Raw genomic sequence first — 15,169 nt, 5'->3', positions numbered from 1 at the left:
GCAAACAGACTTTTCCCAAAGCCTCAGCCAACACCTATCACCTCTACTCCTAAGACAAGCATGTGCCTACAGGGTAGCAGGAAACACAAAGGGAAAGGAGATAGGAACTGTGGAGCAAGTATAAAATTCAGGGCCAGTTGGGCACTGAAAACTTACTGGATCTCCTGGGAAACCCTTCTCTCCATACTGCCCAGGGGCACCTCTGGAACCTGGGCTGCCCTGAAAAAAATGAAACAAATTTCTGAGTTAGCTTGTAAGAGGTTTGTATAATGGTGTTAAATGTGAAGTTTTGTGTGTAGGGGGGTTAATCAGATAAAATACTCTTTGTCCTTCATCACAGTCAGATTCCCTTAGATTTCTCAAGCAGTACTAAGTCCAGTTTTAAGCTTATGGTCAGGATTATTTGTACTGAGGCTCAGAAACTGGTAAACTTCTCATGGTCTAACATAGCACTGTCCAATAGGAGTTTCTGCAGTGATGAAAATGTTCTATATCTGCATTCATTGATATGGTAGCCATTAGCCATATGTGGCTATTAAGCACTTAAAATGTAATCAATGCCACTAAAAAGCTTAATTTCTTAATTAATTAAAATTTAACTTTAAATAATCACATGTGGTTAGTGGCTATGATATTGGACATCCTAGCCAGTCTAACAACTTCTAACATTTGTAATTAAATTGCCCACTAGAAACTTCCATAAGGATGTTCTATTGGGGGAACCAGCCCCCAATATTTCAACGTACGTTCTTTTCTATTTTCCCTAAGTGTTGGCTGGTCTGATAAAGAAGGGGAAACAATACAAAAGAGAGAAATTTTAAAGCTGGGTGTCCGGGGTGACATCACATGTCGGCAGGTTCCATGATGCCCCCTGAGCCGCAAAACCAGCAAGTTTTTATTAGGGGTTTCAAAAGGGGAGGGGTGTACGAATAGGGAGTGGGTCACAGAGACCACATGCTTCAAAGGCAATAAAATATCACGAGGGCAAAGAGGCAGAGTGAGATCACAAGGCCAGGGTGAAACTAGAATTACTGATGAAGATCCACGTCCTGCTGGGCACACATTGTCATTGATAAACATCTTAACAGGAAACGGGGTTTGCAAGCAGACAACCGATCTGACTAGAATTTGCCAGGCTGGAATTTCCTAATCCTAGCAAGCCTGGGGACGCTACAGGAGACGAGGGCATATTTCATCCCTTATCTACAACTCCATATGACAGACACTCCCAGAGCGGCCATTTTAGAGACCTCCCCCTGAGAATGCATTCATTTTCCCAGGGTTATTCCTTGCTGAGAAAATAATTCAGCAATATTTCTCCTATTCGCTTTCTGAAAGAAGAGAAACATGACTCTCTTCTATCCAGCCCCGCAGGCAGTCAGACTTCATGGTTATTTCCCTTGTTCCCTGAAAATAGCTGTTATCCTGTTCATTTCAAGGTGCTCATTTCATATTGTTCAAACACACATGCTTTACAAACAATTTGTGCAGATAATGCAATCATCACAGGGTCCTGAGGCAACATACATCCTCAGCTTACAAAGATGATGGGATTAAGAGATTAAAGTAAAGATAGTCATAAGAAATTATAAGAGTATTGATTGGGGAAGTGATAAATGTCCATGAAATCTTCACAATTTATGTTCTTCTGCCGTGGCTTCAGCCAGCCCCTCCATTCGGCTTCCCTGACTTCCCATAACATGTTCCATTGTCATCTCAAACCTGATTATTTCCAATTAAACTTGCCCAAGCCAGGATCCTTGCAGGCATATTGACTGACTCTCTATTTCCTATTCCTCTAGTCGCCTATATCTGGAGATTTCAGGTCCTAGAACCAGGACTAGTGTGAGATGAGAGAGGCACCTAGGATGCAGAATTGAGGTAGGTATTTACTCCACATAATTCTGCCCCTTTTGCACCTTAGGTGTCCTGTTAGCCTCGCTTCAGTCTGAGCCCTGCTACAACTTTAGCATATTTTGTGTCTGTTCTCACTATCATTGCTTTACTTGAAGGCTTCATCACTTCTCACCTGATTTCTACAGATCTACCTCTCATCTTTGCCTTGCATCTATGTCATCTCCAAAATATTGTCCACATTACTGCAAGTAATATTTCTAAAATGTAAATCTGATTGTGATTCTTCTGCTTAAAATCTTTCAAAGGCTCCCCATTGCCTTATGGTTAAAAACCAAGCTCTTCCACATCGCTCACTAGTGCCCTCCCAATCTCTTGACCTCTCCCCACCATGTCTTGAACCTCACCTCCCAGTGCCTGTATTCTAATGCTCCCTCCAGGAAGAAAAACTTGGCAGTGCCCTGAACCCTCATGTTTTTGCTTATGCTACTCCCTCTGTCTGGAATGCCCTTCCTCCACATCTTTGCCTTGCTGAATTCCTGTTCTTTTCAGCTCAGAGGTCATTTCCTCCAAGAAGATTTTCTGGACAACCCCTGCCCCTAGGCTGAGTTACATGCTCTTCTCTGGACTCCCATGTAAATATCTAAAACATGACCTCAATCACATTTTATGTAATTCTATTGATGTATCTGTCTCTCCAACTATACTGTGGGATCTTTGAAGACAAGGGCTGTGTGGTTCACCTCTGATTCTTATCAAATAAGAATATATGCCTGGCCAATGACAGGTGTCTGGCACATGACAAGCCTGACAAATGACAGGTGCTCAAAAATATTTCATAAATAAATGGATCAGAACATAAAAGTAGAGCTGCTTGAAATCAAGTAGGCACACATTAATGAGTGTTGAAATAAATGTAAAGTTAAAAAATGTTTCACAGGGATTTGCCACCACAGCCACCAAAATAATTTTGTCTCTTTCTCTTGCTTTTTTTTCTGACATAATAAAGACAACACAGAAATTACTGACATTGATGGAAATGTTGTGGTAAAAAACAAATGAACAAAAGAAACCACTGACAGGTAAAAGCATTCATTTTCATACATGAGAAAGATGCCCATAGAATAACCTCGTGTGTGCTAAATTTTTCTAGGTGGAAATTCTTGAAAATTACATAGTTACCCCCTTGCTCCAATCAGATATGCAGCACATATTCAGTATTAATAGGCCTTCATTATGTGGTTAAGTCAGTTGTAAATTTTATCCCCTATAACCACTGACACACAGCCGTTAAGACTGTCTCTGTCACCAAATTCTCCTTCTTCGATGTATTGAAAGGAAAAGTGTTACCTGAGATCCTGGATCACCTTTTTCTCCTTTTATTCCAAGAAATCCATGAGAGCCCTAAAAGAAGACAAGAAAAACAAAATTCCCACTTAAAAAAATTTTAGCAGCCTCATGACAGTTTTATAATACCTAAAGAAATATGGCTTACCTCTTCCCCATCAAGTCCATCAATCCCATCGTCTCCATGTCCTCCCTGAGAGACGACAATAGACAGCTGTCAGGTAAAAGCAGGTCTCTGCCACACGCTTATTGGGAAACTAATCCCATTTGGAAATCAAATTAAACTAAGAAAAAACTCCAGTACCTTAGGTCCAGAAAATCCTCTGGGTCCCTGCAAAAGATGAAATACCTCTCACTGACATATCAAAGACAGAGTGTGGATTCAAAGACTGCCTCTCTAAAGTGAGTGAGCATGTATTTCTTTAGTTGTTATGAGCTATACACCTACAAAGAGGTTAGAGATGGAATTTATTAATGCTAAAGACTCCTTGACATCATTAAAAAGCAGAATTAATCTGCAGACAGGAAAACTCATCGATATAACTGGATAAAGGAAAAGAGAGAGGAGTGATGGAAGAGAGAAAACAAGGGAGGAAAGGAATGGGGAAAGAGAGGGAGAGAATGTTATAGAGAATTGGAAATAACATTTACAGAAGAGCCTTACCTTCTCACCCTGCTCCCCTGGACATCCTGCAATCCCTCTATCTCCTTGGGGTCCTGCGTCTCCTCGTACTCCCTAAGAAAAGGAGCACAGACAGGTACCCAAAGTGATGTTTTTGCCAGAAGCTGCCAGTGGTTTATTTTCAGAGTTAAGACAAAGCACATGGGCACTATGAGCTTTAGAAAAAGTGAATTCTCTTCAACCTCACTCATTTACATCTGTTTTTCCCCTCTATATTCAAACATGTTTCCTGTTAATCTTCAGGGCTTTTTATGGACCCAAGATCACAAAAAGGTGCAAGAAGAGCTCAGCCACTTCCCTACCTGATCAAACAGCACAGTGGCTGCACTTTGTAGCCACATTCCAAGACTCTGGTAATTTCATCTAGGGCCCTAATGCTATACTGGGAGAGTCAGCATTGCTGACAGTAGACTTACAAGTCAGTGCTAGGGTACTGCTGCTGAGTAGAAACAGTTGCTGGAAAGTGACACTACTAGGAGAATGAGAAAGTAAAGGTGAGAAAAGCCAGTCCTCACAGGAGGAATCACCAGGTTAAAGACCCCCAAAGTCAGACTATCCGTGCAGGGATGAGCACTGAAAGTCAATGATTTCTGTGTCTCCCAACAACCCTGCTTCTCCAAGGAAATATTTAAATACAGATAAATGCTAAAGTAAAATGGATCTTAAGAAAGGAACAGTTTTGTGCTTTTTGAGGGCAGGAACCTCAACCGTGTCTTTCACCATCATGTCCCTTGTGACTGGCTCATGTCTAGTTGCATAACAGGTGTTCCCATTTTGCTGCATGAATAATTAATTAGTAATGAGCTTAATTCTTGCTTTGCCAGTAAGAGAGGGAGAAAGGATTTGCCTTCATCCTGCTTTGCTTTCTTTATTCTGAAGATCCTTCCCTGCAAAAGGAGGAGGCCTTGCCCATGGCCACAGGTTGCTGAGAGGTACCTTAGCCCTACGGCTTCCCATTGCCTGGACTTTCTGCCAGTGGTGGGCTCGGCCAGGCAGGTGGGTGACACTATTCCCCACACTGAAAGCACTCTCATGCTAGTTTGGTAGTCTCCAAGAACCCTCGGAGGGTACAGAGTAGGTGATTTACAGCACCCCTTAGTGGTCATTTTGTAAACTAGGTCAGCCATTAGATTGTAGAGGAATTTATAATTGCTTGCAGATGAGAAAACAGAGGGTCAAGAAGTTAGGTATCTTGTTCAAGGACCCACATCTAGGCCAACTCTTAGCAGTCTGACTCTAGAGTCTTTGCTTTCAATCCTTATAACTTGCTGCCCAGATGAGGAACTGGCCTTGATCTAAGGTGATAGAAATCCAGTCTGGATATTTTCTGAACTTTTTCCATCCCAAACAGAGGCACCTAAGTGATTTCCATTTCTTCAAATTCTTTCTCATAATTTGATTCACGAGAAAGTGAGAGTTCTGGTTTTAAACATGGAGATCTGCAAACCTCTGTGCAGCGTTTGACCATGAAGCCATGCCTCCCATCTTGAGGGATGCCTTGCCCTCTTCCCTTTCCATGGAAGGGAGTATACTCCAGCCTTGGCCCAAAGCCATGTACTAAGCACTGGGTTTTAGGTCTAAAGAGAGCTCCCTGGCAGATAACCTGCTGTGCCTTGCTTGGGGGTAGAAAGGAGGGTGCCCAGGTCTCTCCCACCGATAAAAACATGCCAGGCTACATGTGTAAGCCTGTTCCCTCCTTACCCCAAACTTAGACTTAGTAATTGCCTCATAATTCAGACAAGGAAAAATGAAAAGAAAGGCAACACTTCTTCCCCAAAAAATGCACAAAAATCAACATATAAACAAAATAAACATAAACATATAAAAATAAACATATAAACAAAACTCCATCTACCCCTTTTGTATGAAAATAACCTTTAATGAAAAAGAAAGTAAGTGTGTGTGTGTGAGTGTGTGTGTACAGTGTGTGTATAGTGGCACGGGGGTGAGGGGGAGTCATAAAAACTTACGGGGTCTCCGTCCTCTCCCCTGTGTCCTTTGCTGCCTTTCAGACCTTGAGAACCCTGGGAAGAAAGACAGAACAATAAATTGTAGTCACCCCCTCGATCAAGTCAAACTTGTGAAATCATTAGGCATTCTAAGCGAGTCCCTTCCTCCAACTTGGTTGCAGTTTTTGCAGATGTGGCTGTGAGTTTGGGGAGAATCTGACAACATCTGGAGCTGGCTTTTGTCCTTGCACTCAGCTCTGAAGCCCCTCTGCAGGAGGCGACACTCCTAATCCTTGCGGGAGGCTGACTTTTGGAACCCACCAGCAGATGAGGCCCACAGAGCCACACCTGTGCCTGAGTGATTTGCAGGGAGGACAGTCGCGCCAGCCACAACCCTTTTAGCAGACAAACCTATAGCATTTCCAAAGGGATTATTTTATTTTGTTCTGCTATTTTGAGAGCTCAAGGAAGAATAGGCACTTCCAACAAGACTACATATATTTTAATTGCAGTCATCTCTCCCTTAGCCACTGTGGTTTAACTGTGTCATGGCTTACCTGTGGCAAACATTTCATTTGAGTTTGCTTTCCCCACCCTCTAACACAGGCCCAGCTGGCTGATCATATACCAGGGGGTTTGTGCTTCTGGAACATAATTCTAATATTGACCTGAGCAAAGTAATGGAAAACACTGTGCTAAACAAAACATCACAGTGCAGTAAAAAGTTCAATATAAATTGTCCTTCCATAAGGATGGACAGTGCAGAACTCATGAGCAAGCATTGTTGATCTCTTTTTTTAAAGAAAAACTTCATTTTTATTGTGATACCTAAAATCCACTTGAAACGTACATAAAAGTGTATAAAATATGAGTGTATAGTTTAATTATTATAAAGTAACTTTATAGAATAATCTTATAATTTTTATATATAAGATATATGTAGCCACCACACAGGTCAAGAAATAGAGCATTCCAAGCACAGCGCCTGTCCCAAGTCACAATTCACCCCTGGCCCCTCTCCACAAGGGCACCCCTGACTTCTGATAATAGTTTCTTGCCTTTTAAGAATACTTCACCAGTTAAGTATTCCTCCCTAGATATAATATCTTTTAATAAATGGAATTTTACCACACGTATTCTTCTGTGTTTTGCTTTTCTTTTGGTCATTACCTTGTTAGTAAAAGTTATTCATGTTGTTGTGTGTAGCTGTAGTTCATTAATTTTCATTGGCATATATTATTGAAAATACCATGACATATTTATTCATCCTATTATTGTATAATATTTTATAATTTGTGTTTTAAAGGGCTATGAATCTGCAATGCTATGATCGTTTTGTGGTTCAGTCTCATTCTGTTGCTGATGAAGCACAACTCTTATTTATTTATTTATTTACTTATTTACTTATTTTTAAGGCAATAGGGTCTCATTATGTTGCCCTGGCCAGTCTTGAACAATCAAGTGATCTTCCCACCTCAGCCTCCCAAGTAGCTGGGATTACCAGTGCAAGCTACTACACCCAGTTTCATCTCCACTATTTTTTACTTCTTATGACCTTTCAAACTTTCTAAAGCAAGTACAAAAGTATAAATTGCGAAACCAAGAAGCAACATTGCCAAGGGTATGTAAGAGAAAAGGGAGTTATTCTTGCTAGCATTATCAAAAGTGAGCTCTCCTGACCTGGATTTTATACCAGAAAAGTCATATGAAATGTCCAAAGGAATTCCATTAGCACGGAGTGAAGGTTGTAAAATCAATCAGTCAGTCTCAGTCCTACCCGCACCAAATCAAAGCACATTAGATAAAATAGTATCACAGGTGAGTGGCACCTTCATGGCTTGTGGTCCTCGGGTCCCATGAGGTCCTGGAATTCCTGGACATTTGCAGAATGTATAGCAGCAAGTCCTTTCTGCAATGTTTCCCTGGGGAAAAAAAAGTAAAGCTAAGTGAATAACAATTGTCAGAAACTTTATTTCATAAGAATTGTACTCATACAAATCATAATCCACCACCTACAAGCCCATCTTCTCCCTTTGGATGAGGGGCTGCAGAGAATAAGAGGTGCTTTCTGAATTTAACACTGCAGAGAGGGTGCCAGGCACTGCACTGGCAACATCGCCTCTCCAAAGGAAATGACCTCTGTTTATAGACAGGGCATCCAGTATGTGGATGGCCATGACCCAACTTCGTCTAAGACTTGTTGGTTTCTGGTTGACAGTCTTCTGTTTCCTGGAATTTCTGCAACACAGTTGGGGGTTTTTTAATTCAGTTATGAGTTGGTTGGTTTTTTAGTTCCTTATGCATTCATTTAGTGAGATGACAAAGAATGAAAGAATACGTAAAAACAAAATACTATGCTGTGGTCTTCCACACATTTTTATATACTAAGGACCATGCCCTTAATTTAGTAGGGGTAAACAAAGGCAGTCTTTGAAAGTTCTCATCAAGATTCCAATTTAGTTCCCATGGCATTTTGAACAACTGGGGATTTTGTTCAACAACTCACCAGGTACTGTGATAGTTTTTTGCCCAGCTCTCTCATTCCAATAGTCAGATGAGTCCGGTAATTGAATCCTTTTCCAAATTCAAAGTTAGAAAACTCATGATGAGCAGTTGTGTTAAGCGACACTACCAGCAGAGCATCAAGTCCTATGCGGTAAGAACCACAATATAAATAAAGCAAAGGGGTTGTACATGAAAAAGAAGAAGGCATAATAATTCTGCTCAGTGAACATGATTTAAAGAATTGAAAAGGGGAAAAAACAAACATAAGAGGAAGAAGTACTCCTGACATATGAAGAAACTAACAGTGAATTTGCCTGCATTTTACGAATATGCACCAGCTCTGGTCCCTGACTTTTGCATGAAATCCCCTGATAAAAGTATTCAAGAGAAACAATTTACAAATCTATAGAAAAACACTAATAGAAAACTGTGTTCCACATCTTACCACCAATGTTGGTGCAATTCTTGGACACTGGAAAGTGATTTTTAAGAAAGGGCATTATTCATCTTCAGAGAGTTTTTCTGAATTTTCCTGAATGTAAATTAATGATAATTCTCAAGTTATTCCCAATTTCAAACACCCCTGGGAGGCCAGGCCCTGAGAACATGAGGAAAACCCAGGGCAATTGTCTCAGCTGAACTCCTGACCACATCCCGTTCATTCATTAATTCATCTATTCACTCATTAATTCATTTACTAGTTCATTTACTTTATTCATCTTTTCACTAAGCAAATTTTTAAATTATTAATAGGAGCCTATTATGCATTAATCATTGTATAATACAGAGATACAAATGAGTAAGTCAGGCTTCTTTCCTTCCCAGAGTTATTGGTCTAATGGAACAGAGGGTCAAGAATCAGATAGTTGCTCTGAGAAACATCAGGGTTCTATGAAAGCCTAGAGGAGAAGCTCCTAACCCATTCTTGGAGAGTCATGGAAGGTTTCTCGGAAAAATTGATGTCGAAGCTGATTCTAAAGGATAAATGTAAGTTGGCCAATGGAAAGAATCAGAGAAAGAAGACGGAGAGAGTACCTGGGTAGGAAAGGAAATAGAGGAAGCTCTAGGCAAGGACAGAGAGAAGTGAGGCTGTAAAGTACATTGGAGGCCAGGCACAGTGGCTCGCACCTGTAATCCCAGCACTCTTGGAGGCCGAGGTGGGTGGATCACCTGAGGTCAGGTATTTGAGACCAACGAACTGGTCAACAACATGGTGAAACCCCATCTCTACTAAAAATACGAAAAAACAAAAATAGCCAGGCATGATGATGGGCACCTGTAATCCCAGTTACTCAGGAGGCTGAGGAGGGAGAATCGCTTGAACCCAGGAGGCAGAGGTTGCAGTGAGCCGAGATTGTGTCACTGCACTCCAGCCTGGGCAACAAGAAAAAAAATCCATCTAAAAAAATTACATATATGTATAACCTTGGAGGAAGAATGGTAAAAATAATTTCATATGCCTGGAATGCTGAATATAAGAAATAATTTGGCTGGGCACAGTGGCTCACCCCTGTAATCCCAGCACTTTGGGACACTGAGGTGGGCGGATCACAAGGTCAGTAAATCGAGACCATCCTGGCTAACACAGTGAAACACCATCTCTACTAAAAATACAAAAAAATAGCTGAGCGTGGTGGTAGGCACCTGTACTGCCAGCTACTCGGGAGGCTGAGGCAGGAGAATGGCATGAACCCGGGAGGCAGAGCTTGCAGTGAGTCAAGATTGGGCCACTGCACTCCAGCCTGGGTGACAAAGCGAGACTCCGTCTCAAAAATAAATAAATAAATAAATAAAGGTTGAAATTGGAAGCAGAGGCCAGGTTCTGCAACGCTCCCAGGCCATGTTAAGGAATTTGATCTATATCCCAAGAACAATGAGAAGGTATTGAAGGGATCTGTGCAGAGAAAGAGACACAACCGAGCAATAAAACAGGATGTATTGTGGCCTTTAGGGAGGTTTCCTGTGGAAGCTGAACCCTAGAAGCCAGTCTGGGCTACACCAAGAAATTCTTAAACAATGCATCTCATTTGACAATTAGTGGAGTCTTCCATCGCTGCATCTTACTCTCAACTTCTGCATTGAGCTTCCGGCTCAGTCTGAAGCTATGACACGGACAGAAAATATATAGTGAGAAGCGCTTTTCCAAATCCATGTTGCTATCTTTCATATGGAAAATAAGAAACAGTAGGAGCTGTCTTGGGTCAGGTTCTCTAGAACTGGAATCTGAGAGAGGATTTTGTATGTATGTGGTATCTGTATTGAGAGAGAGACCAGGAAAGGGAAGGAGATGTAACTAGGAATACATCTCAATAAAGTCTTAGCCTTTGCCTGATTCATGAGGGACTCTGGAGTGCAAATTGTACTAGAGTTGATCCATTTGAGCAACAGTGCCAGGTTTTTGTATCCCTATATCATAGTTGCCCCCCGCCCACCATCAACATGGGGCATGGTAACCCCACACCCATTCCAAGCACGTCCAGGTATATGGTTCAGGTCAAGCAAGGGCATATGTCTGTATAGAAGGTCATAAGTCTAAGCACTTGGCCATAGCATTTGCAGCATTTTGGGGAGGAGTGCGAGGGCTGGTCACAAGGGGATTAGACGAGGTATCAACAGCCTCTGCTACAAGTAGCCAGGCAGATCTCAACATCTACAGCATCTGAGTAAAGGTAGAGACTTGTTAAGCATATTCCATGCTTCACTGTTTAAATTTTCAACTCGGCCAGGTGCGGTGGCTCATGCCTGTAATCCCAGCACTTTGGGACGCCGAGTTGGGTGGATCACGAGGTCAGGAGATCAAGACCACCCTGGCTAACACAGTGAAACCCCATCTCTACTAAAAATACAAAAAATTAGCCAGGCGCCTGTAGTCCCAGCTACTCGGGAGGTTGAGGCAGGAGAATGGCGTGAACCCGGGAGGTGGAGCTTGCAGTGAGCTGAGATTGCGCCACTGCACTCCAGCCTGGGCGACAGACCAAGACTCCATCTCAAAAACAAACAAATAAAAAAAATTCTACTCAATACCTGCTTCTCTGAGCCTGTCTGATTGATTTTCAAGCATTATGTTGCTTTCACTCTGGAGACCGTCTGAAAAAATAAGCAGCACCTAGAGAAACAAGAAAATGGTGTGGTGTAAAAGCTAAATATATAATTGGGGAATGAAGAAAAAATGGAAGAATATGGAGATGGGAAATAGAATGTAATATGGATACCTGGCCCCGGGATGCAGATTTATTCTTAAATGTGTCCCAAAGAGACCGCAAGAACTGTGCGTTCAGATGAGTTGGCCCAGTGACGTTGACTTGCAGCAAGCTGTCAAACACTGCTTTCTGATAGATCTGGAACTTGGCAGGGAATTCTTGGTCATTGTTCACCTTAAACGCCAAACTCACCTGCACCTCTGTGCCAGCCCCACAGCTCACCCCCCTGATAGAGCTGATGTCTTCTAAGATGCCTGGGAGGTAGGATTCCAGCTGGGGGTGGCCCTGGAACAAAGGCTGCCCCTGCACATGAGTGGAGATGTCGAACCCAACCACTATGTCCATAAAGCAATCTGGAAATCAAGGGAACAGGGTCAAGATTAATGAGTAGACAGGAGTAAGGAAGGAGAGACAGGGCAGAAGAAAGGAGCACTGTCATACCCCAGAGCTAGAGGGTCTCTAGTCTCCAAAAAGTGTTCAAGAAGGAAGATACTGACTGCTTTATCATATACATATATGTGTGTATGTATATCACATATATATATGTGATACTAACATATATCACAGGGGTTTTCTCTGTCCCCCTTAAAATATTAAAACTTTCAATAGCTATTTGAAGTTCAAACCATAGTTTAGTCTCATCCTCAGTGACTCTGTTGTGTGTGTGTGTGCCACGCATGTGGGCATGCATTTTAATGGTGACATATTTTAATTCATATAATCAGAATACATTAAAGTTTTGAGCTGTCTTTTCAGATTATTTAAGTTTTAGAGATCACAAACACAGATGGCTGCAAATGCAGGTAGATAAGATAGATGATTCAAGTGGGCAGAGTGTGAGGAAAATAAACTAGAGAACAATGACCCATTTCTGGGTCTGTTCACTGTTCAGTTCCAGCTGAGAGTAGCTATGTGGGAAATGGGGCCTAGTGTTGTCAGATATTCTGATTTTTCAAAGAGGAGCCTGATGTCTACATTTTTAATGTAGAACCTTCAGTGTGAATGCTGTCAACTAATTTAGCAACTCATCAACACTGGATGCGATAAACAAACTGCAACTGCAAGCTGCCATTTGGTTACTCTGATCCTGCCTAGGTGCTCATTTTACAGATGAGGAAACAGTGATGTGCAGAGGTTGCTGCCGCTGAACCAGAGTTAGAACTCTGGCTTTCTGATTCCAGGACCAGGGCTCTTTCCACCACTGTAATCTGCCTCCACTTGAGCACCACAAATGGGACATATAAGATATGGAGAGTTTGGAAAGACTAACACATTTTGTTAAAGAAGTGACTTCAATTATAACAACTCTAGAAACATAAGAACTCTAAGGAATTTCTGCATGTTGTGCAAATTCCACAAACCGGAATCATTCGCTACTGCTTCCTTACATGCTGTCCTCCCAACTCCTAGCCTCAAATTTAGAGAATCTGAGTCCCCCGTGGCCAATCTCAGCTGGAGCTGAACGGTGGTATTCCTGTGAGATGCATCATTGTTTTCCAGTTCACTGTCCTCATACTCTACTCACTTGACTCATTTCCATTACCCATCTGGTCTTTGCAGCCATGTGCCTTTGTGACCTCTGGCTTAAATAACCTCTGAGGACAATTCAGATCATTAGTAGCCTATGATTATATGAATGTAATCATTAAAAGAAGAAAAATACACTGTACGCACACACACACAGAGGAGTCCCTTACAAGATGGTTTAACAAAGGTACAATAATAAAACTTCCAATCAGCAAATGTTTATTTTACTTACTTCCTGCTGATGCAGGGCATTTACTAGGAGGATAGAAATAGGAGACAGAGATCCAGGTGCTAAAAGGAGAATAAACACTGGATTGCCGTGAGGGAACAGGGCTGACCAGAGGACACAGTCCAGGGGTCCCCTCTAGCCTCTGCACCCTTTCCTTGTCTTTGAGGGAGGCTGAGTTATCCAAACTTCCTGGAAGCAGAGAAGTCTCTTATCACTGCACCATAAGTGAGATATTCTCACTAAATATATGTTCTAAATATATGCTCTGCTAGAGCTAGCCCATTAGACACACTTGGGAAATGGAGAAATGAGGTTTCCATGGAAGAAAACCAAACAAGGAGCACTTACTGGTTTTCCCGCAGCTCTGGCAAATTTCACGGACGATCCTTTTTCTCACGTCCACATTCTTTAACTTATCAAAATCTTGAAAAGTGATTATTTTTTCAGAATTGCCTGCTATTGGCAGAAGCCATTCCTTAGAAACATCTCCTATGCCCAAAACCAGGACACAAATTCCAAGGTCCTTCAGGGTTTTTACTGCATCTGCCACATTATAGTGAGGATCTCCAGATGTGATAACAACCAAAGTTTGGGGGACACCAGCATTTCTTCTCCCACCAGCATATAGATTAAACATGTTTCTCACTTTTTTAAGGGCAAAGTCAATTCTCGGAAACCCACTGCTCTTGGAGACATTCTGAATTTGATTCTTCCACTGGGTTTTAGTCAGAGAGTTTTTCAACTCAATAATACTCTGGTAGTTGCTTCCAAATTGAGCCATACCAATTTTCATTCTTTGAGACTGAATGTCAAAATTATCAATTAAGTCTGACAAGAAAGTTGTCATGGTAACAAAATCTGAATTAGATACCCTGTCAGAGCCATCGCAAAGGAAAATCACATCAGCTTCCTGAAGACTACAGACTGCAATAGAAAAAAGAATAAATTATTTTCCTCATGAATCATTCTAAATTTTTCCTTTCCTCATATACTTAAATTGCTTTGCTAAATACTTCAATTGCTTTACATTAGCAAATTGAGATAAGTTAACAAGAGAAAGAATCACTGATTGATCCTCAAAAAGAAGAAAAAATAGCAAGAGGAGGAAAGATTAGAGAGTTTTTCAAAGTTTAATTATTTATACAATCCATTTGAAAAGACACTGAAAGCTAATCAGAGAAAGAAAGTAAGAAGTTTGAATAAATTTCATGTACTCATTAAAAGGTTATTACAAAGGCTAGACATCCCTTCAAAACACCAAGATTGGGACATTTACCCTATCAAGATAATAGTACTTACTTATTGTACTATTATTAGTACTCCTATTACTATTCATGTTATCACTTTACATCCATATTGAGGAGTGGCATTTTAAAAATGCTTTTGGCACATAATAACAACATTAATATTCACAACCACCTTACGACTAATTATTCTAATTTTATAAATATAGAAATAGAACTTAGAGGTTAAGTGATTCATATAAGAGCATACAGTTACTATGGAGTGGAGCTGGTATCTGGACCTCTAGATCCTTTTTACCCTTAAATTTAGCACTTTTTTCTAGTGCAATGCTTTTTAAAAATACCATGACTCAAATATTAGAATTTCTCAGAGGAAGTGTGAATGGCCAGTAAATAGAGCATACGGTCAGCTCCCTGAAGTCCAATCTGAAATGTCCCAAAATCGAAGGGACATTTCTATACTCATTTCCAACCAAACTCAATGGCTGTGGTAGGAGCAGCACTATGGTGATTACTAAAGGTAATCGAGACAGTAGGTTACTCATGGTCACACAATTCCTTGTAAGTGTGGTGTGGCAGACACAAAGACAAGCTGCCCGGATAGACCTGTAAGGAAGAACTTACTTCCCAGC

At 41.2% G+C, this 15,169-nt stretch overlaps 1 protein-coding gene across 3 annotated transcripts in view; it reads right to left on the bottom strand.

The window, feature by feature from the left end:
• COL6A5 (collagen, type VI, alpha 5) overlaps nt 1–15,169 on the bottom strand; it is a 123,899-nt gene that overhangs the window by 66,165 nt on the left and 42,565 nt on the right. For all 3 annotated transcript variants that reach the window (XM_011977963.1, XM_011977964.1, XM_011977962.1), the window contains exons 8-18: nt 13,642–14,217; nt 11,550–11,890; nt 11,362–11,443; nt 8,339–8,481; nt 7,662–7,754; nt 5,854–5,907; nt 3,866–3,937; nt 3,506–3,532; nt 3,350–3,394; nt 3,205–3,258; nt 157–219 (exon numbers count right to left, since the gene is read on the bottom strand). In XM_011977963.1, the coding sequence (XP_011833353.1) occupies nt 157–219; nt 3,205–3,258; nt 3,350–3,394; nt 3,506–3,532; nt 3,866–3,937; nt 5,854–5,907; nt 7,662–7,754; nt 8,339–8,481; nt 11,362–11,443; nt 11,550–11,890; nt 13,642–14,217 (1,550 nt within the window). The remainder of the gene's footprint in view (nt 1–156; nt 220–3,204; nt 3,259–3,349; nt 3,395–3,505; nt 3,533–3,865; nt 3,938–5,853; nt 5,908–7,661; nt 7,755–8,338; nt 8,482–11,361; nt 11,444–11,549; nt 11,891–13,641; nt 14,218–15,169) is intronic.

The sequence above is a fragment of the Mandrillus leucophaeus genome, unplaced genomic scaffold, assembly GCF_000951045.1.
Source record: "Mandrillus leucophaeus isolate KB7577 unplaced genomic scaffold, Mleu.le_1.0 Scaffold186, whole genome shotgun sequence".
NCBI lineage: Eukaryota > Metazoa > Chordata > Mammalia > Primates > Cercopithecidae > Mandrillus > Mandrillus leucophaeus.
This window is presented reverse-complemented; position numbering and strand designations above follow the sequence as displayed.